This window comes from Styela clava, chromosome 13, assembly GCF_964204865.1.
Source record: "Styela clava chromosome 13, kaStyClav1.hap1.2, whole genome shotgun sequence".
Classification (NCBI taxonomy): domain Eukaryota; kingdom Metazoa; phylum Chordata; class Ascidiacea; order Stolidobranchia; family Styelidae; genus Styela; species Styela clava.
In genome coordinates, this window is record NC_135262.1 from 4,837,141 (window position 1) to 4,864,050 (window position 26,910).

A 26,910-nucleotide genomic window follows, 5' to 3' on the forward strand; every position below is an offset into this window, starting at 1 on the left:
CTTGAAAGTTGTCTTTAGGGTCGTCCTGAAAAATGCTTGGGAACCCCTGCACTAGAACGTAACTGTTGCACCAACTCTTCACAACTATTTGTAAACCAACCCTACAAAGGTTTTCCCTGCACTATCCACCTCTTGCTAGAATGACACTAATGGATATCTATCAATAAATATTTGAAATTTGTCTGACATATACACTTATCCAGAAATTCTCCCAAAGTTGCTCTTCCATAATAACACACGATTGAAATTGAAATAAGTATTCATATAGGCAATATTTATGAAAAAAAAATCATTTTCAACACACTGCAGTGACACTACAGCTTTTATACGTTTCGTATAGTCACCAATACAGCCATGAAATTCCAGATGCATGGATTTCCGAATAATCTGTGATTGACCAGGGATGTGCAACCTTTAATACAGGAGGGCCAGATACAGATATCTGGGTGAAATTTTTCAACATTTTATTCAACATAGTTATTCTAATAATTGCAGGCCCAAAATTTTTGGTTATTGATTTTATGATAGGCTTTGTTCGCTTCGCACAAGTAGGGCATTGTAACGCCATAAGCATAGATAACAAATTGGACTCAGTTTTCCACGCAAAGGGATTTGAATTACAAGCACATACCGGATTAAACTAAATTAAGAACTTGTTCTGCTAGCCACTCCTCCGCGGGCCGCACAATTTTTCCTTGTGAACCACAGGTTGCACACCCTTGATAATTGACCAACAGGTAAACAAAACATTGTGTTGCGATATTAAACCAGCAAAGTAATCTTTTCACATAAAAAGGGAAGCCATGTTTAAGGTAATCATACCAATGCTTAGTGTACATTATGCTCCCTTGTGCATGAAATTCTTAGATTATGGAATAGGATTTTAATACAAAATGATGTGTTGGATAGGTTGAATGCTATCAACACCATTTATCTTCATTGAATACACTGCTCACTCCCTTGGCGTGTCATCGTATTCAGTGTGAAGGTTCAGTTCGAACTGAGATGTTTTTCATTGGCAATCATAATATAGTTCTATCTTGTCTTGGTCTGCACTCACAACCACATCCCGTGGCACAAGACATGCTGCTTTGAAACCAAGACTCCATATGATCTGTGTGGCCTCCATGACCGCATAGATAGCAGAAACTCATAAGGTTCTGAACAAAAAAGTTTAGTTATTATTAAGAAGCAGAATGTTGCTAGGATGTTTCTTGTCATTGAATACACAGTCATTGAATACAGTGAGTATTAGGAAGTGAATAATTGATTCTTGGGAAATACAAGCAAACTTGACAATAGAATGACAAATAGGGAACACCGACTTTTGGGTGATTTTTGAAAATTAAAATCTAAAGCAAAAATACCAACATTTAAAAAAAAAAACAGGCAGAACACATCTTGGTGTAAATTAAATTTTAAAAATTCTTTTACCGGTAATTAAGTATGTCGAAGAACTCATAGAAAAAGGCTTTCTAATCTGATTAATAGCCGATCAATAGCTCGGTAGTGTGGTGCATGGTGCTAAGCGTTAAGAATACGCTCGTCACCGCATCTCAGCCCATGTGCGGGATAATTATGTGCGAGAGGATTGCTGCTAGTCAGTTATGGCTTCCACCACCAACAAGGCCATGCATCTGAAACAAATAACTGGCTAATCAATCCCATACCCAACATGGACTGGTAACCGGACATTCGCCATATGATTAAGCCGCTCTATTGATTTTCCTCAAGAGACAAATATATAAATCCTTAAAATACAGTATTCATGTTCGAAATGGAAAAAGAATCACCAACCTTGACAGGTAACTGACACAACGAACAATTCATTGCAAATTTTCTGCAGTATGTACACTGAGGCGATTGTGTCTCTGACTCACAGTACTGGCAGGAAATCATGAACACTGAAAATATACAAATTTGACATTATACATATCATTGGCTGCTTGTCAAAAGCTTCATTTAAAGTGAATTTTATTTCTCTAAATATTGTAACAGTACATCATATAATCACTAATTGATGGACAGTGGTTCTCAAACTTTTCAAGACATGTCCCCTTTTTAGAATTTGTCAAGTCGCGCGCCCCAGCTCAAAAATAACTAGCTAACAATAAGCTACAAATAACAGATAGTAAAGCGAAAGTATGTTTTATTCAAAAAATACCTTTAAAATAAGTGAATGGAACGTAAAGTTCAAAGATGAAGAAATGAAAATATCCAAAATAGTGCGGACGAGATCAAATCTAACAAATATTTTTATTTTTGATCAGCTTCACATCCCCTCGCAAAATTGCCCCCCTTAGTGGGACGTGCCCCACTGTTTGAGAACCACTGAACTAGACAATTATGAATACGAATTTTTTAGTTGAGATCAGTGTTATTTGGAGAATAGCTAGAATCACTGTTATTTTCCTACCAGCTTTCTCTTAACGGTCCAATAATACAGTGGGTCGCGACCCCATGAAGAATTTCCGGGGTCGCCTAACTTCTGTCAGACATGCGCACACAAGTGGATAGGATTCGAAAATTGGAAAGTGAAATTTGTGCTGGTCGGCAAATACCGTAAAATTGCCCAAATTCAGATTTTTCAGCAATAACTCGACCATTTATTTTCCAAACGACTCCAAAATTGCTCGAATCTTTTTATAGCTTTTTTGATCATGTTACATCCGAATAAGTTGTTGACCCGCTGGTACGCGAATTGGATTTATTGCCAGTCTGCGAGAAATTACGTTGATTTTTTAATTTTGTATTAGTGTAGCCCAGCGTTTCTCAAACTGTGTGCAGCGGCTCGCTAGTGTGCCGCAAGAGCTTTTTGAAATTTTAGAAAATAAGCTATTCAGATTACACATAGGCATGCATGCAACGGGCAAGTTTGTGAGACTTCAGTATCTAGTATGAGACTGGGAATATAATTACATTTGCCTTATCGTTGTAGTAAGAGTGATTTTCTACTATGACTGAAATTAAAAGCAGGAAAGGGAGCGACGGAACCTCGTTTTAATTGTTTCTCAAAACAGACACACACATCACCTTAACATTTGCAGAATAATTTGTTTAAAGATACCTTTATTTTGTTACAAGTGTGCCGCAGTATATTTTTCATTTGCCTAGTGGGCTGCGAGCATCCATTTGCAGTCGATATACAGGTACATTGTTCCTATTGAGGTAATTAAAATGATACACACTACTGATTTCTGAAGTTGCTCCACGTTTCTAGTCGTGGGGTCGCGAGTATCTGTGGGCTTTGATTTTATGAAAATTGGGATCTCGAAAAAAAGGGTTTGGGAACCACTTCCATAATACATCAATTTACTGACAATATGTTATTCTTTGCCCTATTTCTCATTTATGTCAGATGGTTGAAAATGTTTCCATCCAAATAAAAGTGACATATATTTATAATTCTTTATGAACTAGAGTTACTTATGCATTGATTAAGAATACCTGAATGAAAACAAGAGAGCGATGCTCAAATATATGGACATGAAATGGTGCCAGTATGAAATCTGTCATGGTAGCCTACCGGTACTGTTTCGTAGCTGAGCTGCAGATTTGAGCTTACACGAAAGCGAAACTGCCATAAGGCGTATAATTTTTAATCTTGATGACATCATCGCACATAAGAAACGAATCCCATAGAGGCCATGAAAATTTTTGAAATAAATAAAAGTAATAACCTGGTGAAAAATACAATCTTCAACCACTGAAAATTGAAATTCGTCCATTAGTGAAAGACAAAAGCGAACAACAACAACAACATAAGAGCAAAACAATCCACTTCGTGTCCAAAACCAACTAATTGCTTTATCAGAAGCAAACCTTACCTAATCCTGTGTGGGCCGGTGCAGGCTGTGATTTATATTTTAAAATCTCAGTTCTTTGGTTCAATAATCCCCATCTATCAAGTATATCTGCATATGCCTGTTTGAATGCATCATACTGAGATTCCTTACTGAAATCTAGAAGTCTGAAAAAATGTTTGTTTTTTTGACAGTGATATATATTTTAGCATCATTCTGATAGGAAAGTATACACAATGGCTTTTTAGACAGTTGACTTTCAACTCAACTGTGGTGGTAGCATAAAGGTCCTATTAAGGCAAGTGAAATACAATATGCCTGTGAAATCTGGTGAATGAGTGTCCATTAGGATCAGCGAGTGTCTCATCACGGTCAGCGAAATATGGTTAATGCAGGGTTTCCCGAACTGGGGTCCGCGGGCCCCTGGGGGTTCGTGACGACTACACAGGGGGTCCACATCGATATTAAAAGTCTCAAATATATACATTTAACGTATATCCACTGTTACATAGTCATTCATAACTGAGATAAATTCGTGAGTTGTAAATGTGGATTTTCCTTGCTTTCAGCGTCTGAGGTAGACCCCCCGTAATAACTGACTGTATGCGTTATTGAATTATCACCAGTCGATAACTTGTGCGACTTTGCCAAGATCATTTGTGCCCCATTGCTGCAAGAAAGAGGCATGAAACCCAGTGCAGTTAATCGTATGAGTCTATCCAAGTATACACAATATATTTAGTTCCACGTGTTCAATTACTACCAACAGTACACATATCGGAGTGTAAATCGATCATGATATCATCGAACTGCTCTTAGCCTACCAATATTTGACGTTAGTATGTATTAATTCCTACTTTCTTGAGTTTTATTTCGTCAAAATATATATAGAAACATTGTCGTAGAGTCTGGCCTACGAGTTTGCGTGTCACAAATTGATCCGTCACATTAATGTCGTTTGTGTTGTTGTGTCCAAATGAAACATTATCCATCCCCGATGGTTAGGCACATAAATTGGTATAGGATGGGGATCCGTAAAAAATAATATCACAAACGGGAGTCCGCGACCCGAAACGTTTAGGAACCTCTGGGTTAATCCATTTCTAATTAAGGTCAATGAAATAGGGTCTGCGAGTGTCAGTGACAGTATTTCGATAACTGTAATAGAACTGACCATAATTCACAGTCCTAATAAGACTTTTTTGCCACCTATCTGTTACACTTGAATTTGGATGAATAAATTCAAATTAGAAAAATGCAACCAATGGTTACATAGATAACTCATTAGTGTCTTGAAATGCTTCCAGTGGCTCGACATAATCATAGAAAAGTGAGTCAGAGTGACTCAGTAACAAACTTAAAAATACTCACTGTTTAAGTTTTTCATGATTATCGTGTTCATTGAGTTCATGATCAACAACAGGAGATTCTATATATCGGTAATCACTGTCTGGAGGACTGTCCAAATAGTTTGGCAAATTGCTTGCTGAATATAACAATAAATGCGTTGTTAGACTCAACTATGATGACATCACAGATTAAAATCTCGGAATTTAAATCCCATGCGTACTGCCTCACCCAGGGGCCATCCCATGCGTACCGCCTCACCCAGGGGCCAGGGTGTAATAAATTGTGTAGGCAAGGGGTGCACAACACGTGGCACGCGTGCCAAATTTGGCACGCCATACGCTTAAACGTGGCACGCGAATGGTCTTGTAAAAAGAAATTTTATTTATTTATGATATACATTAAAATATAACGCTTGTATCGAAATCCGCAAATTTTCAGGACATTAAATTGTTTCAATGAATATATATTCGTTATTTAGTATTGTTATTCAAATTTGTTTAAAGTGTGTTTTACGGGAGGTAATTTACCATTACAGCGATTGTGCGTGGCTCGCGACAGAATTATTTCGAAAAGTTTCGCACACGTCCTCATTTGGGTTGTGCACCCCTGGTGTAGGCAATCCAAACTATAGTTCTCCACAGTCAAGGTGCTGTATATTTTACATCTCGAGTGTGATTTGCATGACAAAAATATTGATGGCATAAAGAACCAAAGTTCTGCCCATAGCAGATGCAATATGCTCAAGGTGTGAACTAGATAGGATTTACATATTTATCCTGAGGGAGAGGAAAGTCGATAAGACGGCTTAATCATATGGTGACCCACAGCGTCTCGTCCGGTTACCAGTCAATCTTGGGGATGGTATCAGTCAGCCAGTTATTTGTGTTTGTAAGCATGGACTTGATGGTGGAGGAAGCCGTAACTGACCAGCGGAAGTCCTCTACGATGGCGAGAAGTTCAGGTTACCTCTCGCACATAACTATCCCCGCATGGGATTCACCTACGAACCCACTGCGCAGGGTAATCAGAGGTGTGGTGGTGGGTGTATTCATAACGCTTAGCATGATGCGCCACAACAGGCCGAGCTATATTTACGGGCATACTGTAAATGTCTGTAATAAAACAAGTAACTCACTAGGTGAAGGACCGGCTTTCATCCACCATGGATCTGCAGGATTTTCACAGAAACTATTACTTCGATGTGAACCATTGCTGCTTTCATTCTGCAATAATGCAATGAAAATCTTTACCAGGGTTCCTGTGGTTAAACTGTTCAGTAGGTTTATATAGAAAAGCTTCCAAGTAATTTTCACAGATGTAGCATGACACAGAATATTTCATTTACAAACAGGGAATAGTGAGAAACATCGTCCCTAAGCCTAGAGTTGTAAGTCAAGTCAAGGCATAGGTCACCACAAAGCTAAGGCTCAATGGTGGTCAATTGGAATGTAAGATCAAAGATGGATGTACCCTAATATACCAATATTTGCTCATCTAATGCCTTGTTTTGTGTAAAGATGCCACAACAACCCATAATAACTAATCCTATTAATGAAAATTTGAGCCATTTATGTTTATGGGATCTCTGGATTGTTAAATGTATATTTATTCCATATCTTGCAACTAGTATTTGACCAGATAGCTCAGCATGAAGTCACCGGTAGGATAGGATTTACATATTTATCCCGGGGGAGAGGAAAGGCGATAAGACGACTTATCCATATGGCGAACCACGGCCTCTCGTCCGGTTACCATTCCAAGTCGGGTATGGGATTAGTTATATGGTTTGTTTTCAGAAGCATGGACTTGGTGGTGGAGGAAGCCGTAACCGACCAGCGGTTACGTGAACCACCCAATGACGGCAAGGAGTCCAGCAATCCTCTCGCACATAACCATCCCTGCATGGGATTCGAACCTGGGAACCCACGCAGAGTAATTCGAGGTGCGGTGGCGACGCTTTGCCCGTTGAGCCACACCGCCGCGCCAAGAGTAAGAGTTGACTGATTATTACGTGCTTTCTATGAAGGTGAAAATGCACATTTTTGCGTTGTGTACACAGTTTTGTGGCAAGTTATTGAAATAAATTTGGTAATACACAACAAGCTTTCACCAGCCACTCCATATGCAGGGGCGAAGGGAACTTTATTTGCAACAGCTTCTGGAATAGTCACCGTGATTACGCCACCTGTTAAAAAAGCTGACTTTTTCAGCAGAAGGATTTCTGTTCAATGTTAATCTGTACAAAGAATAGAAATTTACCTCAAAACTGCTGAAAGATCCAGTTCTGAACAGAGGTACAGTGTTATTGTGAGGTATTTGATATCTGTCCTGTTTTATCTCGCTGTTCTCTACGAACATACAACTAATCATTGCAAGAGTCTGAACATCAAGAAGTTGACTGTAATGGTCGATTCTGAAAGGTATAAAATGGTTATCTTCAAGTGAGCTATACATACTCCAACCTCCACCTCTGGTCTGGTTCGCAGTGTTAACTGTATCGTTATTGGATTTTTGGCAACAAGCATTTTCCCAGGTGGCTGAGCATGACCTGTGATGTCATTAGTCACAGATAACTGATGATGACCAATCAGCTGTAAATGTGAGATAGCCATGTTCTCTCTGTACTTAAGGGCTCAATTCTGTTGGTGGGTCTTGTGGATTACTTTGGTTATGTTTATGGGCATTTACTAATTATACATTTATACTGAATTAACACCATTGTCACAGTCCATGTCAGTTATGAAAATAGATTTCTAGACCTTTTCGTTAAAGTTCGCCCTTCGATAAACTTTGCATGAAAACTACTATTCCTTCAAGCTTTAATAGATCTTCAGCTAGTATTATGCAATATTCCAGTTCATTAACATTCCAACCAAAATAAACATCAATTACAATTACTTACAATGAAGACAACAGCCCTTTCCCAAAACTAGTTGATGCCCATGGTCGATAATCAGACGATAACTTTGATTTATCTTGAAGAACTGAAGATTGAATCAATTCAAGAGATGACCATAACTGAAGGAAAGGCACATTGGTAAAGCAATGTAAAGAGAAGTAAATTTGTGAACAAAGCAGATTAAATACACATACACTGTATAAATCAAAAATATGAAGCATTTTCAAATGAAAATCTATGCTTGCAAAGAACTATTTACAATTAAGCATAATATGTATTTACAGACAACAACGACAATCTAAAAAAAATTACTAATCAATGATTTAGGATGTAGGATTTACATATTTATCCAGAGAAAAAGGAGAGTCGATAAGACGGTTTAATCATATGGCAAACCACGGCGTGTCATCCGGTTACCAGTTCATGTTGAATATGGGATTAGGTAGCCAGTTGTTTGTTTTCGGAACCATGGACTTGATGGTGGAGGGAGCTGTAACTTGCCAGTGGTTAATCGCACATAACTATCCCCACATGGGATTCAAACCTGCAAAGAAGAGGTGCAGTGGCGAGCATATTTCTAACGCTTAACATGACATGCCACAATGCCTAGGCAATTCTAAGAATACAGGTTCACTTCACTATTTATACCAATTTTTCACAGATTTCAAGTCTCAACTTATTTGCAAGTCAATGTATGCATAACTCACAAACAACAGAATATTTTAGATTAATATACTTACTTCAACAAGATCTTTTCTTCCAAGTCTGTCTGCGGCCTCACGATTCTTTTGGCAAGTTTGCATATAATCGTATTTCGTGGGTCTGAAAAAATATGAAGAAATGCAGATGTGAATCAGTTACTCTCTCTTGATTACTCAAACTCTCAATGCACTGTGTATCTTTTCAGAAAGTAGTCATGATCATTTCAAAGAAAGGCGAACTAGCAATAAAATTGATACACATATGACAAAAGCTATATAGGGTGTCTATAAAATCCTAAATTATTTTAAAATCGAAGAGTTATATATTGTTTTGGCCCGCACAGATGTAATAAAAATACTTGAACAATTACTGATTAAAAAACAACAAATCTGGTTAAGATATATTGAGGACTACATAACAAAATTGAAATTGCAAAGGATTATATGGACACCCTGTTTAAAGCCAAACGTTTAAAAACGTAATCACAACATTTTTGGAAGAAGAATATAATGTCAATTGACAGTTTTATAGAATATAATTTGAGATGTCGGACTTTCAAACCATTCAATACCCAATTTTTTTTTACTATAGTACACTTGCAATCAGTGACACCAACACAAACTCAGAGAGAAAGCAGAAGCACTTTACTCCAATCAGCCGTATAGCAACTTATGTATGCTCTTTAACCCATATTTTGCTCCCTAAAAACCAATGTCTCCAAAATAAGGAATGGATGAATAATAGCTAGCAAGGGCTTTGTTTATTTGTGTAAATTGATGTTTTATTGAGCATAAGCAATTCTTTACATAAATAGTTCAGCTGTCATCACAAACAACTGAATATAAAGTTAAACATAAGACAAATGTTGCCTCTGCTATACCGCCAGTACTGAATGACCTGTGGAGACCAGCATAGTAGTATTTTTATCCAGGAGGCATGCAGCAGTGGTTTTACCCACAATGCCATATCATCATGCTGTGCTGTCAATGGTCAGTTAAAGATTGGGAAATATCATTAGGGCACAGTTATCACAGGATGACAATTACCTGAATAAAATGTAAATAAGAACACATGCCCTTCAACACTTTACCCCAATAAGCCCTATAGAAACATATTTATTTTGCCCTCTAATTAGCTATATTCCAAAAAACACAGATTACCAGATTACACAAAATTAACTATCTTACACGACATATTCCTCAGCTAATTTCTTATTCAATGTTAACACAGTAGAAAGGTCTTGAATGACAACTTTTCCTGCAGCTTTGTGAAGCCTCATCTGTAATTTATCTGATGACGAGGCTGGATCGGACGATGATCCAACACTCTCCTTGACATGATGCTTCCATGATTTACGAGGTTTCTAAAACAATAGTTTCTCAATTTGAGTAATACAGAGGATAGGAGTTCATATCTATCTTGGAGGAGAGGAAGGCCTATAAGATGGCCTAATAATATGGCAAACCATGGCCACTCGTCCGGTTACCAGTCCATGTTGGGTATGAGATTAGTTACCCAGTTATTTCTTTCACATGCTTAGACTTGACTTACATGATTGTTATGGTCTTTTTCTAAAGTAAGAATTGTGCTATGTGTTGGAATATGAAATATTGAATACACTTGGTAAGCGGTAATATAGTCCTACACTCTGTTAAAATAAACAATTTCTAGAAACTTCAAGAAAATTTATTTATTCACAGTTTTTACACATTCCTACACTACAATAAAAACTTTAAAACTCAGCTTCAAATTGTATGTCACAGTGATAAGGAGAAACTCAACAGAGGACAACTGACATTGGAAATATCCATTAATAGTTCAATAAAGCCTTATTATTTCTTAGACCCTGGATGGGTCGAAGGACCTGGTTGCGGAAAATAGAAGAATCAAACCTAAAATCTTTAACATGAGATTACAGTGTTATTTGAGAAATACAAAACATATGTTAATTACTTACACTAATAATACATAATTTTTATCTTCATACTATTTGGAAATTTTTTTGAAGATCATAAAAATTTCCTCATAAATTACAGTACCAAAATATAAATGATAAAAGTACAGTAACTGAGAACACTGACCTTTTCTTTGTAATAAAATGATTTAACAGAAATATCAGAATTCTCGGTAGGACTTGTAGCGTATTGTGTTATGTGTTGCACAGCAGAGATTGGGCGACCGACTTTTAATTGTTTCTGAACCATATTGTTGTTACGAAATGTAATAAGTGTTGCCAAACATCTGAAAATTGAGATCGAAGTTCAAAACATATCTAATTTATAGTAGGCTAATTATTAATTAGAAAAGAGTAAATATGTCAACTTTTACTTGTTTATATTACTAGACCAAACAGAGCGGGCTAAATAGCTTTACACAAAACATTGAATGCACAACAAAATAATTTAAATGAATTGAAATATCAACAATAACATAACACTTTGAAATGATATGGAAAACATAGGCTAGTATGTCTTCCAAGAGTGAGACACTAAAAAAAAAATATTTCAGCTTTCTATAAGCTCGGACAACACTTTACTGTTTTCTTTTGGATAAATAACCAGATAACTAGTTTTAACATGATTAAAAAATTTTGTGGTTTACCAATATTTACACTCATTAAAAAAGAGTTCATTTTCAAGTCTGCTGAAAGTTTGGGAAAAAATATCACTCAAAAATTTTAAACCATTTGTCATATTTGTAAAACAGCACATGAAGGCTATATGCATTACTGAAAATTCAATATTTCAGAATATTCCTGGTCACTGATGAATAATAAACCTTGTGTGTAACTCTACCTTGGTGCAGGTTTCGAACTTGCTTCAAATCCTTTTACTTGAGTCGGTCTCATGAAGGTTACGAGATGACCAGCTCCACAGAATCTACGTTTGGAGAAACAGAATTTTCTACTTAGCAGGATGAAAATATGAAAATATTAACATAGACCATACCCGTATCTTTCCCGATGAGTACAGATAATTGATTACAAAATTTTGATAATTTTACAAATGTATTTTGTTTTATGTTTATATGAATAAGTTTCCTCTCCTTATAAAACAAGAGAGAAATATCAAATGTAAAAATAAGTGTTCCCATAACGTCAAATAAAACAGAAATTTTGTGGAAAAAAAAACAGGTCCCAAAAAAATTAAAAATAAACTCAAAACTGAACTCAGGTTGTGTACCATGTTAGGGTTCAGGTTGTGAGGTCCAGGGTTCAGCAAGATAGCACAAGGATTACCAATAATGTTGAAATTTTTCAAACTGCAACAAAGCTACGAACCAACCTTGCTCCACTCGTTCTCGGGAAAGGAATATTGACAAGATGTTGGTAAGTTCCAAACATTCTGTCATATCCCGACTGAGATTTCATGTTGGAATAAGGAGGAAAAATATCTTGATTGTTGATTTCTGAATGCTGGAAATAATAATTCACTCAATAGATAGTCGAAAACATGAAATGGAAAGGAGCTTGAAGCTCTCACAGTTATTTTCAAATTCATTTTTACGAGGAATTTTACAACTGCTGTAAGCAAACGGCCACTGATACGGAGAGACAGCTAGTTCTAGTTCATAGATTTCTAGGTTTTCCTTAACAGAAAGCAGTGTTGAATTTTTCATATTAAAATGAAGAAAAGTTTTAAAATATATTTCGTTTCAACCCAAGCGATAGATAGTTAGGAAAAAATGCATAAATATTCAACAGGTCAAATGATTTTCAACCTTCTAAATCTAAAAATAACATACTAGAGAGCATTTAAGCATGGATAAGCGTTACATGTTTATCCTGAGGGAGAGGAAAGTCGATAGACGGCTTAATTATAAAGCCTCTCGCCCGGTTATAACAGTCCATGTCGAGTATGGGATTAGTTACCCAGTTGTTTGTTTTGGACCAGCGGTTACGTGAGCCACCCTAAAGCGACGAGGAGTCCAGCAATCCTCTCGCACATAACTATACCATATGGCATTTAAACTTAGGAAACCACGCAGGCTAATGAGAGATGCGGTGGCAAGCATATTACTAAAACACCGCAGAATCGATGGTTGTTCAGAATAATCATATCTCTATTGCCAGATAGTAGCGATGCTCTTTTCACCCTTCTTGTTATGTAGATTAAATCACATTATAGTTAAGTGGTCGCCATATCCATTGCTTAAATAAATAAATAAATAAAAATTTTATCTCGAAAGCTCAAAAAAAACTGAAATTCAAATATACACAAATTTTACTATCAGTAGAGGTTACGCGAGACTAACTCCCAATCCTTCCTCAATGCCTTCGCGCTGGTGGCTTCCTATGTGTATAATGCAAAGATGCTGTAGCAGGAATAAACATGACCATACTATACAATTCAAGAGTCACACAACACAATACACAATCACCATTGTTGTAAACTGATTACAGAAATACATTTGTGTTAGTGTGCAGCTGGATTCTTGAATTGCACTATACAGATTTTGTTTTGAAATGTACGGAAAATTTTTTTTCTTCAGCTCAAATAAAGCCAATAGAAGATAATAATCAACATTATACATACAGACATGTTCTCCACTTGACTTGACAACATTCTTAAGCAGGGTTCAATGCAGGTTAGATTGCTTCGGACATGGTTCTGAGCCGTTTCTCTCAACATCTGAAAAAATAATCAATGAACATGTAATAATGATCTGTACATTATTCAATATGTGGGATTTAATAAGTATATAGAAGCATTCATTCATTGATTTTGGTTTTATGAACATGCAATAAATCAAACAAACCGTACCATCTTTTCCACAAAATCTCAATAATATTACAATGCAAATTGATTGTATCATTTTTAAATTGGCAATGGATCTATTATGTGTATTATAAAAGCATGGAGAAATCAAAAGCGCTGTTGAACGATTGTTACATTATGCCAATCATTAGGAAGGCGCTCAAACTTTTATAAAATTGTCATCATTGGAATGTTCAATGAAACAAATAATCTCTATGAAAACTGAAAATCAAATTAAAAACTAATCTAATTTAAGTAGTGCCAATGTACTTTATTAATTCATGTAAATTTATCCAGGCAAATGTATTTGATATTCAACATTGAAATGCAATATTTCGAAACGACTTTGAAATAGTGAATCATTCGGTTTTGGCCATTCCCACATAAATAAACTATCCAAATCATCTATTAAGGGCATTTCGGTGTGGCGTTAGGAATACGCTCTCCACAGCACTACTGAATGCCTTGCGTGGGTTCACAGGTTCGAATCTTGTGGGAGATAATTATGTGCAAGAGCATTGATGGGCTCCCCGCCACCGTAGAGTAGTTCAAGTAACCACTGGTCTGTTTCGGCTTCCTCCACTATCAAGACCATGCATCCGAAAACAAATAACTGGCTAACTAATCCCATATACGACATGGACTTGTAACCGGACGAGAGGCCGTGGTTTGCCATATGATTAGGCTGTCTTATCAGCTTATCGTCTTTCCTTTCCCCCCGAGATATAAATATGTAAATCCTATTCTATTATTATCTTATTTATTGACTGTGAATAAAAAATTTTTCTCTTCCAGCCTATTTTAGTCCAACTCTTATATCAATTCACTGAAAAATAAACTCGATAACTTACATTTGAGAGTTTCATGACTGCACTCGGGCTCATATTTGTCGGTTTCAAGAAATGAAAAGTTGGTGAAACATTGTTCGGATACTGAGATGGAAATTGACAAAGTACTTTTACCACAATGTAGTTTGATTGAACTAAAACGGCGCATGTTCGATGGATTGGATCAAGCTGACAAAAAATGAAAATAATCATGTAAATCGCTAGTAAAATAGTGTAGTAATAATATAAAAAATAAATAAAACTATATTTTCAAAAGAATTATATTTACGAAAATCCAAAATAATGCTATTCAAATTTCCAAATGAGCGTTTTACCAGGAAATCCTTTGATTCAAAAATTACTTCTTTTGTAAAATTTTCTACTAGGATCATCACCAATTCAAAATAAAAGGTCCATGAGACGCAGGGCAAGTCAAGTCACAGGTCACAGAATCTCAAGTCAAGTATGACCAATCACAGAGTTAATTCTCACTCTGACTTAGTCTGAGTCATTTAATTTAGATTAGTGGTTTACAACATTTTTTTTATGAAACCCATATTTTTGATAAAATATAAATCTCGCAATCGAAGATTAGGATCAAATACTAAATGACATTTTGAGTCTTTATGGCCGCAAAATGAAATATATGGAATCATTTCTACATAACATTTCTTTTTTAAAAATTACCTCAAAGCGAGGAAGCAGCAATTTTTTGCTATCAGCAAGTTTTGGGAGTTGTTGAAACTTTGAGGTTTTCATTGAAAAAACTAGCGACCCAAGAAGATTTTCAGGCGATCCAGTTTCGGGTCGCCACCTATAGGTTGGGAAGCACTGATTTAGATAACTTTAGTTACTTTGAGTCGTTGACAAATCAAGATTTGAGTCCAACTAGAGTCCAGTCAGTGCTAAATCACTGAATTCATTAATATAAAATCAAACTAAAAACTTCAATTTGGAACAGTGGTTCTTAAACGATGGCGGTGCCCCACAAGGGGGTGCAGACAATTTTTAGATATTTACATTTCTTTATTGTTTAGATCAGGGTGGTCCAAGGTTGTCAGCTCCGCGGGCCACCAAATTAATTTTGCATTGTTTGCGGGCCAAACTAGTGCCAAGATTAGGTGAACAGTGCAATAAAAAACAAACACTTTTATTGTGCAAACACATAGTTATCAGGCAGAGCCATCTCAGTCTAATAGAATCCGCATTCGATTTTTGGTTTTCTATGATGTTAGCATATATTCCCGACCCAAAAGATAGAAAGCCAGATAATGATTTAGACTGAGAAGCACATCATTCAACTTCGCTAGTGGCCTGAGCTAGTCACAACACTAGACAATTCAGTGACATTAGTGATGTAGCAATATGTCAAAAGATTTTTCTGATTAATTTTATGACACGAAATAACACTAATTTTGATTACTCTCCGAATGTGACGCGGGCCACAGATAATAAAGAGGCGGGCCACAGCCTGGATTTGGACCACCCTAGTTTAGATATTGCAGTTCCATCAACATATTTTAAACATGATTCTTGAATAAAACATACTTTCACTTTACTATCTGTTATTTGTAGCTTATTGTTAGCTAGTTATTTTTGAGGTTAGACACGAGATTTGACAAATTCTAAAAAGGCTTAAATAGTTTGAAAACCACTGATTTAGACAATTCTAATAGTAACCCCAAAACAATAATTTCACCTCTTCAATGTACAGATTCTGCAGATCAATATTCATCAATTTAAATTCCTGCTCCAGTGATCCAATAGGTGTCGTACTTTGGGTGAGGGGTGAAGGAATAACCGGATAAGTGGGTGAAGTAGAATATCTCGGTGACGCTCGTTCCAGGAATAAATCTTGAGGTCGAAATGACCCTGACCCACTACGAGGGGTCAGCATGTTCTTCGCCATTTCGTTACTTTTTCTTGAAACGCTATACTCACTTCCTGTAAGAAGTAATTGAATCAACAATGTCAACTCAAAAATAGCAGCTTATAAATTGTTGTGCTGACCATTAAGTATGCTTCAGGCATTAATATAGGGTTCTGTTGTCAGATAATCAATTATGTAATTCATAAATAGCCTGGAGCTCATTTACTTTCAAATCAAATTTTTTATGGGAGCCCGTTCGAAGCAATATTGCACAGTTTATTCAAGACTTAACTCAGAAGTGACAAGTGACAATGTTGGAAGTTATTGTGAAGATTTATTCATTCGGTTGCATGTATTCTTATGCAGAGATAGATTAACTGGCCTAATTAATTGTTTCTTGTTTGTTAAACTAAATATTAACAATGATAATGAAAGGACTTTTTCAAATATAAGATGACAAAAAAAGTTGAAAAAGTTTCTGTAATATTGATTGATTTCTGTAATATTGTATAATCATCAGTTTTCTTAAATTTAAAAAAAAAAAAATTTTTTATGTACAATTACCGGCATTTTCCAAATACAGTCGCATGACATGTAACTGGATAATACCAATGATGATGAAAAAATTTCCCATACATGAGATGACAAAAAACATGAAATTTAGTTTCAAGAGAAATCAAATTTTACTGACTTAAACAGTATTTTTAACAAGACGCACACCATTCGCTAAAATTTGATTCTGACTTGTGGCAATCAAATCAGATCAGGAAATCAAGTCTGAAACATCTGTTACATCACATAAATATTTCGCATTGAAACAGTCTTGGATTTCAACTGATTGATCTTTACCAGTATGCATTTGTCGGATCGAAGCTAGCATAAATAGATTATGCCATACACAAAACAGCAAAAGCCAAGAAAAATCCGAAAGATCCAAAAGTCAAATATCGTTTTTTTTTTAAATAATCTTCCACAATTTTGGTGGATCAAAATTTTAAGGACAATAATAAAGGTGAACTCCAGTAGAAATCATAGGTACTCCCGAAGTATGGGAACCAAGATGACGGACACCGGAACGTAGTACGTGTACCAGGTTAGGTTAGGGCTAAGCCACAATTTTATTCCAATTTTCCTTATTTAGTTCTATTACGAGTTCGGGGGCTAGCCAAGTGACTCCTGTAGTATTTGTACCAGAAATTATGACCTAACGCTAACCTGGTACACATACTACATTCCGGTGTCCGCAATCTTGGTTCACATACTTCAGGAGTACCAAAATCACAGTACCCAAATGTTTGGATCAATAACCATAGAAAGATACAAAGATTATATGACATAAACAAAGATAAGCGAGTATTATTTAATAAATGCTATGAGCATATACATCCAAATTAATCATGAAAACAGATAAGACTAGAGCAGGGATGGGCAAGGATTTTGAACCAGGGGCCAACCAAGACTGGCGGGCCATGTGAGTGTGATGTAAAAAGTTCTTTTACGAACAATATTTACAGTGTTACAAAAACAGAAGTGGAACACAATAAGCCTCGAGCCAAAACTAAATTTGAACGCAATCTCAACAAATTCCTTGAGCTATTTTGAACTAAAACATCGAGATTCAAATTATTATACCCATAGATTTAGCTGTTGTATAAATTTTACCGCTCAAAATACCGTAATTAAATTCATTCTATTGAAAAATATTAAACTGGCGCATAAATTTTTCGAAATCATGCAAAAAATGGACGACAAAGAGAGAGAGAGAGAGAGGAAAAATACATAAATTCAACCATAGGTTGAACATATATAATTAATTTGTTCCACTTTCAATTGCTGAAATAAAAAAGGTACTCCCGTAGTATGTGTACTAGGTTAGAGATAGGCCATAATTTTATTCCGATTTTCCTTATTTTAGTTCTATTACGAGTTTGGGGACTGTCTGTGTTAGCCAAGTGAACCTACCCCATACCTACTGCCCATAGGTTTCAGTCCCTTTATACAATTTGATGTAAATTAGGCGAACAAAATTAGTTACCTCTATATGGTACACACACTTCTGGAGCGCCCAAAAAAATTATTAAATCCAATTCAAACTTGGAAAAATGAAAATTCTCGAACATGACATGAGAACATTCATGATGTGTGCATGCTTGTTACACAGTAAATGATAAATACCAGAGTTTGGATCAAAAATAAGGAATTTCTCCTGTTTTTGATCAGGTGGAATAACATAGATCTGAGGTAAAACGTCATGACCAAGCACTGGAAGGAAAAAGAATTGAAGAATAACGATGAAATTGACTGACTGAAAAAGACGTCAATGAGAGGAATCGAAAAACAATGTTTAACAAATCTTTTAACATATTTGTAATAAAAGTATCAAGGCTGTTGAGTTTGGCATGCTTGTAGCTAGAGTTGCATTTCTCAACTCCCCGAAGCTGAGAGTTCTAGTCAAATTTCAGATTTTTAATGATGGTAATCGAATTCAAAGTTTTCAAAGCATTTACTAAACATTTTCAAAAAAAAATAACAAGGGGTTGAATATGCCAAATTTCTGTTATCAAAAGTTTGTTTTCTTATAATCCGGTGTTGTTTTCTAAATAACTAAGACTTTGGAATCGGACACGAGTTTTCTTCAACTCTATAGCCCTGAAAGTATCTTATACTGGTACATGAATTCAACAGGGTGTAACTTGGCATATAATAACATGATTTTAGTAAATAGGTGCACTCGGTATATTCAAAATAAAATGCGAAAGAGTAACTTGAACACACGGCTATTTAGATATAAACAGCTCTCGTATGTGTGATACATATTATTACATATATTTGGTGATAGATACAACTCTTTGTGTTAAGTCCATATATTTATACTATTATGTTAAATTATCCCATCCCAAAGCAGCTCAAAATGCAAAAGAATATGACTATGTACTTCATTGAACTTCTCACATTTAAAAAAAGCGTTCGTTATCTTAAAGATAATTGAAAAATTAAAATCGAATTATAATATCTCACCGAAACTAGGAGGTGATTGCATTAATCCTGAATTATTATCCAATGACATTTGTAGTCCTTCATCATCTGCTGCTGTCACATTGATATCATAAACTTCATCTGTATGATTAAAAAATTTATGTAGGCGTCATATCTATTGCGAAATGTGGAATGTACAATTTAGTGTGCATGGTTCGATGGTCATTAATTGCATGAATGATTTAGTCCTGCGCGATATAAATAGGATAGGATTTACACATTTATCCCGGGAGAGGAAAGCCAATAAAACTGCTTAACCATATGGCGAACCATGGCCTCTCGTCCGGTTACCATTCCATGTCGGGTATGGGATTAGTTAGTTTTTGTTTTTGGAAGCATGGACTTGATGGTGGAGGAAGCCGAAACCGACCAGCGGTTACGTACAGCGGTTTGTATTAGGTACTTTTGTGCATACTGAATTGTAGCAGTGATAGCCTCTTTATTTGCGTGGAAATATCGTGTGTTGCATTGGGGAAAGCTTAGTGAGGAACTTGCAGATACAGGTGAAACACTATATGCACACTATCATCATATGAACAGCAAACCAGATTAGGCAAGATGGAATAGCTCAATATACTACATATGCCTATTTGACTGTTCTAGGCCTAATGCCTCTTATTTAAAAATTCTTGGACATCCAGCCATAAAAATAGAAAAAACGAGTTGAAAGGCAATCAAACCAAGTGTTGATATTTCAATTTTGTCAAAATTACCTTATGGTCTTATGTTGCTGATATAAAACTATAACATTTGAAAGATTGTTATAAAGAAAAATCAGAAAGGTGCTGACTGACCTTCGACATCAAGTTGTTCATCTTGTAGATTATCACCACAACCACACTGGTGCAGTAGAGAGCTATCTGCTCTCCACAATCTTAATGAATGGTCTTTTGACCAGGTCACGAGTTCGGCACAAGTATCTGCAAATAAAAGATACACAAATTCAAGTTACAAAAACATAGTTGCCTTTTATCTTGCATAAATTTTACTACAATTCACAACAAAAAAGGGAAGCAAAGCTGGAATTTGGGCAACAGTGCAACAGTGTTAATACTAGGATGTGGCGCATCATGCTAAGGATTAGGAATACACTCGCCACCGTACCTCTAATTACCATGCATGGTTTGAATGCTAGCGGGGATAGTTATAAGCGAGAGGATTACTGGACTCCTTTTCGTCATAGGGTGGTTCATGTAACTGCTGGTCGGTTACGGCTTCCTCCACCATCAAGTCCATGCTTCTGGGAAACAAATAACTGGCTAATTAATCCCATACCCGACATGGACTGGTGACCGGAAAGAGGCCGTGGTACGCCATATATTGACATGTCTTACAGCTTTCCTCTCTCAAGATGAATATGTAAATCCTAAATCCTATTTTGTGAATGACGCTGGTCAAACTTTCAAAAATTACCAAAAAATTTTACACTCACCTTCCTGATTATATCTCCAACCAAAATCCAAGATGACGTCTCGGTGTCCAACAAAACTATGAACAATTGAAGATACATTCTGCACATTCCACAACAATATACTGTTGTCCCACCTATGGATTTGAGACATCAGTGCAGTAACCATTCCATAACCAAACGGCTGAAAAAAGAATTATAATGTGGCAATGAACGAAGTAATATCTTTTCGTGTTTCAACATAATAAGATGTAAAACTTCCAAAGTTCAAGTGTTGTATTAACTTTCTTCATTTTTGTAAAGGTAATTAAGAAATTGATGGAATCTAAAATAAAATTTAATTGTGAATATATAAATCAATGCTGCAGTCACAACACAATCAAATATGTTACTGTCTTACTGTATATCTAGCTTTCCACACAGGAGCTCCAGCAGATATTTGATAACTAGCTTGCAATGACTGCTGAGTTGTATCCCAAAATCTAACCGTTGTATCCTGACCAGATGAGGCCAGAATATCTTGCTCTACTGGACTCCAATCTAAGCTGTGAATCTTTGACAAATGTGCAGTGATGTATTGCATCGGTGTGCGGCCATTCTGAAAAATATTTGAAAAGGAATAAAAATGACTGCTCTTATCTCCAGTCACTGTTTGGAGGACAGAGGAAATTTCGTATTGGAAGAAGTCAAGTTTGTTTTATGCTTGTTACATTGCGTATATAGGGGGTGGGCAAATTACGGACTGCGGGCCTGATCCGAACCACCAAAATGTTTCATCCCGCCTACTTGAGTCTGCTAAAATTATGACTATAGTTTTTATGAATATAAATTTCTGTCAAAATATTGAAGATTTTTTATTCAAAGTTTTTCATATTGATTTTTGAGACTCCGGCCCAGTAACCAGTAACCAGTTTTATTAGAAGAGTTTTCTACAGGGGAAATCGAGAAAAAGTTGATGACTTATTCAAAGAATATAAGCTACTACGAGTTGAGGATTTAGCCAAATTTGAACTATGCAGCATAATGTTCTCTTGCTACAATGGGCAACTTCCATCCACCCTGAACAGATTGTTCAGAGCGAACCCAAATTCAAACAGCAGAAATAAAGAAAAAATTTTTATTCTATATGTTGCTAAAAGTATCTCACAAGAATCCATTGCAGTATGTGGACCAAAAGCTTGGAATTCCCTACCTAATAGCATCAAAAAATCTAAATCAAGCTCAGAATTTCGTTCCAAACTTATGCAACATTTGTTATCGTCATATTAGACGAACTCTCTGTTTTGAACATATTAGTGTTTCGGAGCTTATTTCTTTTAAGGTGAATTGAAAAATGAAAGGACGACTATAGACTATTTGGATTGAAACCACCATCGTGGAACTTCGAAGGCTACCAAACCAAAACCCATCACAGTGCGATTTCAACTCCACAGGCCACCTCAGCAGGATACAATATGAAACAATAGACTGAATTGATATTTAGATCACCGTTCTACTTCTATTGTCATGCGGAATTAGACAAAGACAAAAGAACAGCAAATTAGGTCTAGGATAGCATATTACATTACATTTACATCAAATTTAAATACAGCCATCAAAAGAGTGAATGCTTTTTGTTAAAGTACCATGCTGGGACTTCTCTTCCTCTTATAGGTCATCGTACAAAATCAAATATGTTCTCCCCTTCCCTCACCCCAGGAAACTATACTACTCTATTGTGATTTTAATTCAACTTGGGCACTCCATGACAGAGAAACAATGATTCTTTTTTTAAAGCATCAGCCTTAATTAAATTGTACTTTTCTACATTGCTCTTCTTCTGGCAAAAGTGCAATCATGTTGGGTTTTGTTGAAATGCTTTTCATCAAGTTTATTTTGTTTCTGTAAGTCTCACCACGTTCGCCTTTAACCTTTAAATAGAACAATAATACCTAGGAATTTGATAGCAACACTAGAGCATTTCACCAAATCTGCATGGCTCGCATTTTTTCCGAAATATCTATACTCTATCAAAGACTATATTTATCACCCTTGAGTGGCGCGACCGTATAGGCACTGCACATGTACCTCCTATATTTCGCCAATTCATATTACCGGTATATGGTCCCACCACTCAAGGGTGCTGTATCTACGCCTAAATTTTTATTTTATCATTATGTATATTATATGTATTTGGTGTATTGTGTTGTCCCTATTTATATATATTGTCTTGTCCTTGTCTTATAAACTCCCTTGTATAAACAGTTCTGTGTACTCCTCCCTTACCACTTTCGCCACACCAACCCATTGCCCCACCTTACACAATTGTCTGTATAAGGGACCATATCATATGCATTTAATCTAACATTTTTTGTTCTGTACTTGTCAAAAGGGGTGCATGTCGCACATTCGTGTTTTAGGCCAGTACGGTCTTGTGCATGCGTCCCGTCTCCAATATTAATATTGTCAATTTTTTATATTGCTTACTACTACGAGACTAATAAACATACATACAACCAGTGTTCCCTCTAAGGTGTGCGCGTGTGCGCGCGCACACAGCTTTCAGAGGCTGCGCACACGCATAGATTTACTGCGCACAGACGTATTTCGATGTAATGTAACAATGTGCTCAGTTGGCAGGTTGCGAAAGTTTGTTGTTGGCCCACTTATTACCCCATTAGAACGCCAAAATTTCTTCATTGGTTTTTGCACAAATATTAGTCATTTCCAAAAAAGTGCGCACACACCAAAATTTCTGCGCACACATACTACAAAAAATTAGAGGGAACATTGCATACGACCAAGTCTATTATCTGTAACTGGCCAACCTGAGCAGCAATTGCCCACCCCTGGCGTATATAAATATTATATATCAGAAAAAGAATAATATTGAACATTTTTAACTAATTTTTGTACTTGTTTTTGGCTGGTAAAAGGCTTTGATAAACTTATTGAAAGTATTACCACCACCCAGTCCTTTAACAGAAATTTGGAATCGTTATTTTGTATGTACATATTCATATGGTGTATTCTAGTTTGGCGCATCGATGGAATCTCTCTCTACATTTGATTCGTAAGAGATTGTATTTCTATGTTTAATGCTCATTTGTGATTTGTATTCAAGGCAAAAATATCACACCAACAGAAGAAGACAAATAGATTGACGGAGCTAATAGATTTGGGATAAAAGTAGTATTCATCAAGACTAACCAGAAGCTAAAAAATGAGCAAATTCAAATAGAAACCGCACAATCTGCCTTACCCTTATATCCCATATTCTTATATCGCCATCATGTGAAGTTGCCAAAACATTGGGTGCAAACTTATTCCATTTCACTTGACTTGCACCAGCTGAATAAAAAAGGATCATTAAATAAATACCAAACCATATTTTCTTGTCTGACTTTGAATGAAAAATTTATGTCAATAATATACAAATGTGGTAATGTAATATACAGGGTGATCAAAAAAACAGAACCCATAAATTTTCATTACTTTTACAAAATTATTTAACGCTTAAAACTTCTGTTTGTATATTATTGTACCCCTTTGCACAAAAGTTATGTTTTCTCAAGATATGTTCGATGACCTGGGTTATGCTTATTTCTGGTAACCCTGTATCAGAGATTAGCGAACGAAAGTTACGAAATCTGACCTACGGCTGAAGGTGTCATTTTGGGTCGTTTTGTATCTCTGATATCCCATACATAAATATAAGTATCGATGGAACAGGTTGCAAGTAAATTATCATCACAAGGACACCAATCAACATCACTAATAACACGAGTGTGTCCGCGTAACGTTGCAAGCAAAGATCCAGCACCTTCATCCCATGTCCATAGATCAGCCCATTGACTGTACTGCAATAAAAGAGTTTAAATTTTATGAATTACTTTTTGCAGTTTTTGGTTGAAATAACAAAAAATGGAATATCAGGGTCAGCCACTCAGCCTCCATTGTTCTCTAATCTTAGGCGTTGTTTGAATCTTTGAAGCATTGCGTAGATTCAATTATTTGCAACTCCTTAATCCATAAAGTTTAAAGAAAAGAAAGATCTTTGAGCATAGGGATGGACAATTGAGAATACCGAATCTGGATCGAATCAGCCCATTGACTGTATTACAATAAAAAAGTTCCCATGGATAGAGAGTTTCTGGAATAGAAAAAAATAACCAATTTGAGTCAGCTACCATTGTTTTCCATTCTTGGATTTTTTTTGAATGTTTCTAGCTGTGCATGATTCTGATATTTATTTCAAACCCCTACATCATCAAAATACAAAGAAAAGCGCTTCAAACAATTATCAAACAAGTAGCACTCTTTTTTCGGAGAGAATCAGCAATTACTGCATTGACATCCTATTGCTTGAACATTAAAGTATTATCATTTTTTGAGAATCCTTCACTTATCACCACAAATTAAAATTTATAATCTTGGTACAACTTGAATTCTCAAGAACTGGTATATTTACAAAGGTACATATTTTCACTTTGGCACACTCAAGAGCTATGAAAAGGTTTATTCAGTAACAGATGCTAGTAGGTACCAGATGACAATATACTAGTAACTCAAGTCAATACTGCCAGGAAAACAATATGAAGTTTATCAAAAAGTATCTGATGATGCAAAGCGGAGACCAAAATTAATTTACAAGTAACAGACAATGAAAGTGGCAAAAGCTTACTCTGGACAAGATTTTAAAAACGATTTGCTATGAAACAAACTTACAGTAGCGACAAAATGTTGTTTCTTCGTGAAGCATGGATTCCATTGAACATGAGAAATATCCCATTTACTTTGTCGATTAAGACGACGAGCAACTTCTTGTGGATTGTTTAGATCAATGAGTATAATGTTACGTCGAGTCCCTAGTACTGAGTACCTTCCGTCAAAATCCACGGCCATGGCATTTGCCTGAAAATGATACATTTAAAGAGTGATTGGTATAGTTTTTATGGCGCTCCAGAATTGTGTGTACCAATATGGACGTAACTAATTTTGTTCTTCTACTTTACATCAAGTTGTGTAAAAGGACTGAAAACTATGAGCAACTATTGGAATAAAATTATGGCCTAACCCTAAGCTCGAACACAGACTACGGGGGTACCGTTTTTATTTTGTCAGTATAGCTTACAATTACTACTTTTTCTATTTTAGTTGAGGGCTCATTATACTGACCTGAAGAAATACCCAACCACATTTTTAAAATGTTCTCAAAATATGCTTTTAGTTACATATTGGTAATGATAACATTGTTTATTCCATGAAGAATAAATTCCTTATTCACTACACAAGATAGGATTTACATATTTATCCTGTGGGAGAGGGAAGCCAATAGGATAGCCTAATCATATGGCGAACCATATGGTTAAGCCCTCGTCTGGTTACCAGTCCATGTCGGGTATGGGATTAGTAAGCCTGCCATTGATTTGACATTACCGTGATTTCTTGTAAGTATTCAAATGTGGTTACCTGAATATTTGGATGTTGTGCTGTTTTGACATCCATTATGAGCTGTGTTTAATTCTGAAATATATGCTGGAAATGATTTAAAATTTACTCCTTCAGCTTGTAAGCACCAATATTTAACCTATAGTTATATTGCCTACATTTCTTATAAAGATGAAAAAATGGCAGTCAGGTCAGATTTGTATTTGAGGTAATATTGAATACAAAACTACACAATACATGACAATAACATCAAGCTTTTAGCATCATTAAGCCGATATGAAACAAGAGACACAGAGACATGGAGAAGACAGCAGGACAAAAAAATATATATTACTAAGAATTGTCATTTTGTGTCAAACATCAAAAGCACTTTTGCCATCCATCTATAAAATGATTCATCTAGGAGAGTAAGAATCATGATGAACGATTTTAAAACCAACAAATTAATTAAACTACAAAGCATTACTATATGTAGCCTACCTATGAGTCAAAACAGTAGGCAGAGTTTAAATGGTAATCTTAATAATAATATTAGGAAATGTTTTTTAAAACATCTAATTAATATCACGATGTTAGATCTTTTTATCCTTTCATCCAATTTGTTACAAATTTTAGCATGTATCAAATATTTACGAATTCATATTCCATACGTTTTTCAGCAATTCATATATTTGAAACTGAACAAAAATGATTCAATGTGAAAAGAATAATTGTAAAATATCCTTATATAACATCCCTAAAGGCAGATGCAATGTATCTGAGAACCCTACTTAGATAAATCAATTGTAAAATAAGGACAAAAACATATCAATAGACAACAAAAAGTTG

General features: G+C 35.7%; 1 protein-coding gene across 1 annotated transcript; it reads right to left on the bottom strand.

Annotated features, from left to right (window-relative positions):
- Positions 1-247: 247 nt before the first annotated feature.
- On the bottom strand, positions 248-26,844 carry LOC120332161 (GATOR2 complex protein WDR59-like). The gene is made up of 23 exons (XM_078119643.1): positions 26,104-26,844; positions 25,360-25,545; positions 24,287-24,491; positions 23,894-23,982; positions 21,053-21,250; positions 20,677-20,836; positions 20,039-20,164; positions 19,227-19,325; positions 16,038-16,282; positions 14,363-14,527; positions 13,290-13,385; positions 12,039-12,169; positions 11,550-11,633; positions 10,836-10,995; positions 9,942-10,117; positions 8,793-8,874; positions 8,056-8,171; positions 7,413-7,566; positions 6,289-6,376; positions 5,175-5,289; positions 3,828-3,970; positions 1,798-1,904; positions 248-1,160 (listed from the first exon to the last, which is right to left on the bottom strand). Exons 1-23 carry the CDS (start codon positions 26,137-26,139, stop codon positions 1,023-1,025), a joined length of 3,099 nt encoding a protein of 1,032 aa, XP_077975769.1. The 5' UTR covers positions 26,140-26,844; the 3' UTR covers positions 248-1,022.
- Between the last annotated feature and the right edge of the window lie 66 nt (positions 26,845-26,910).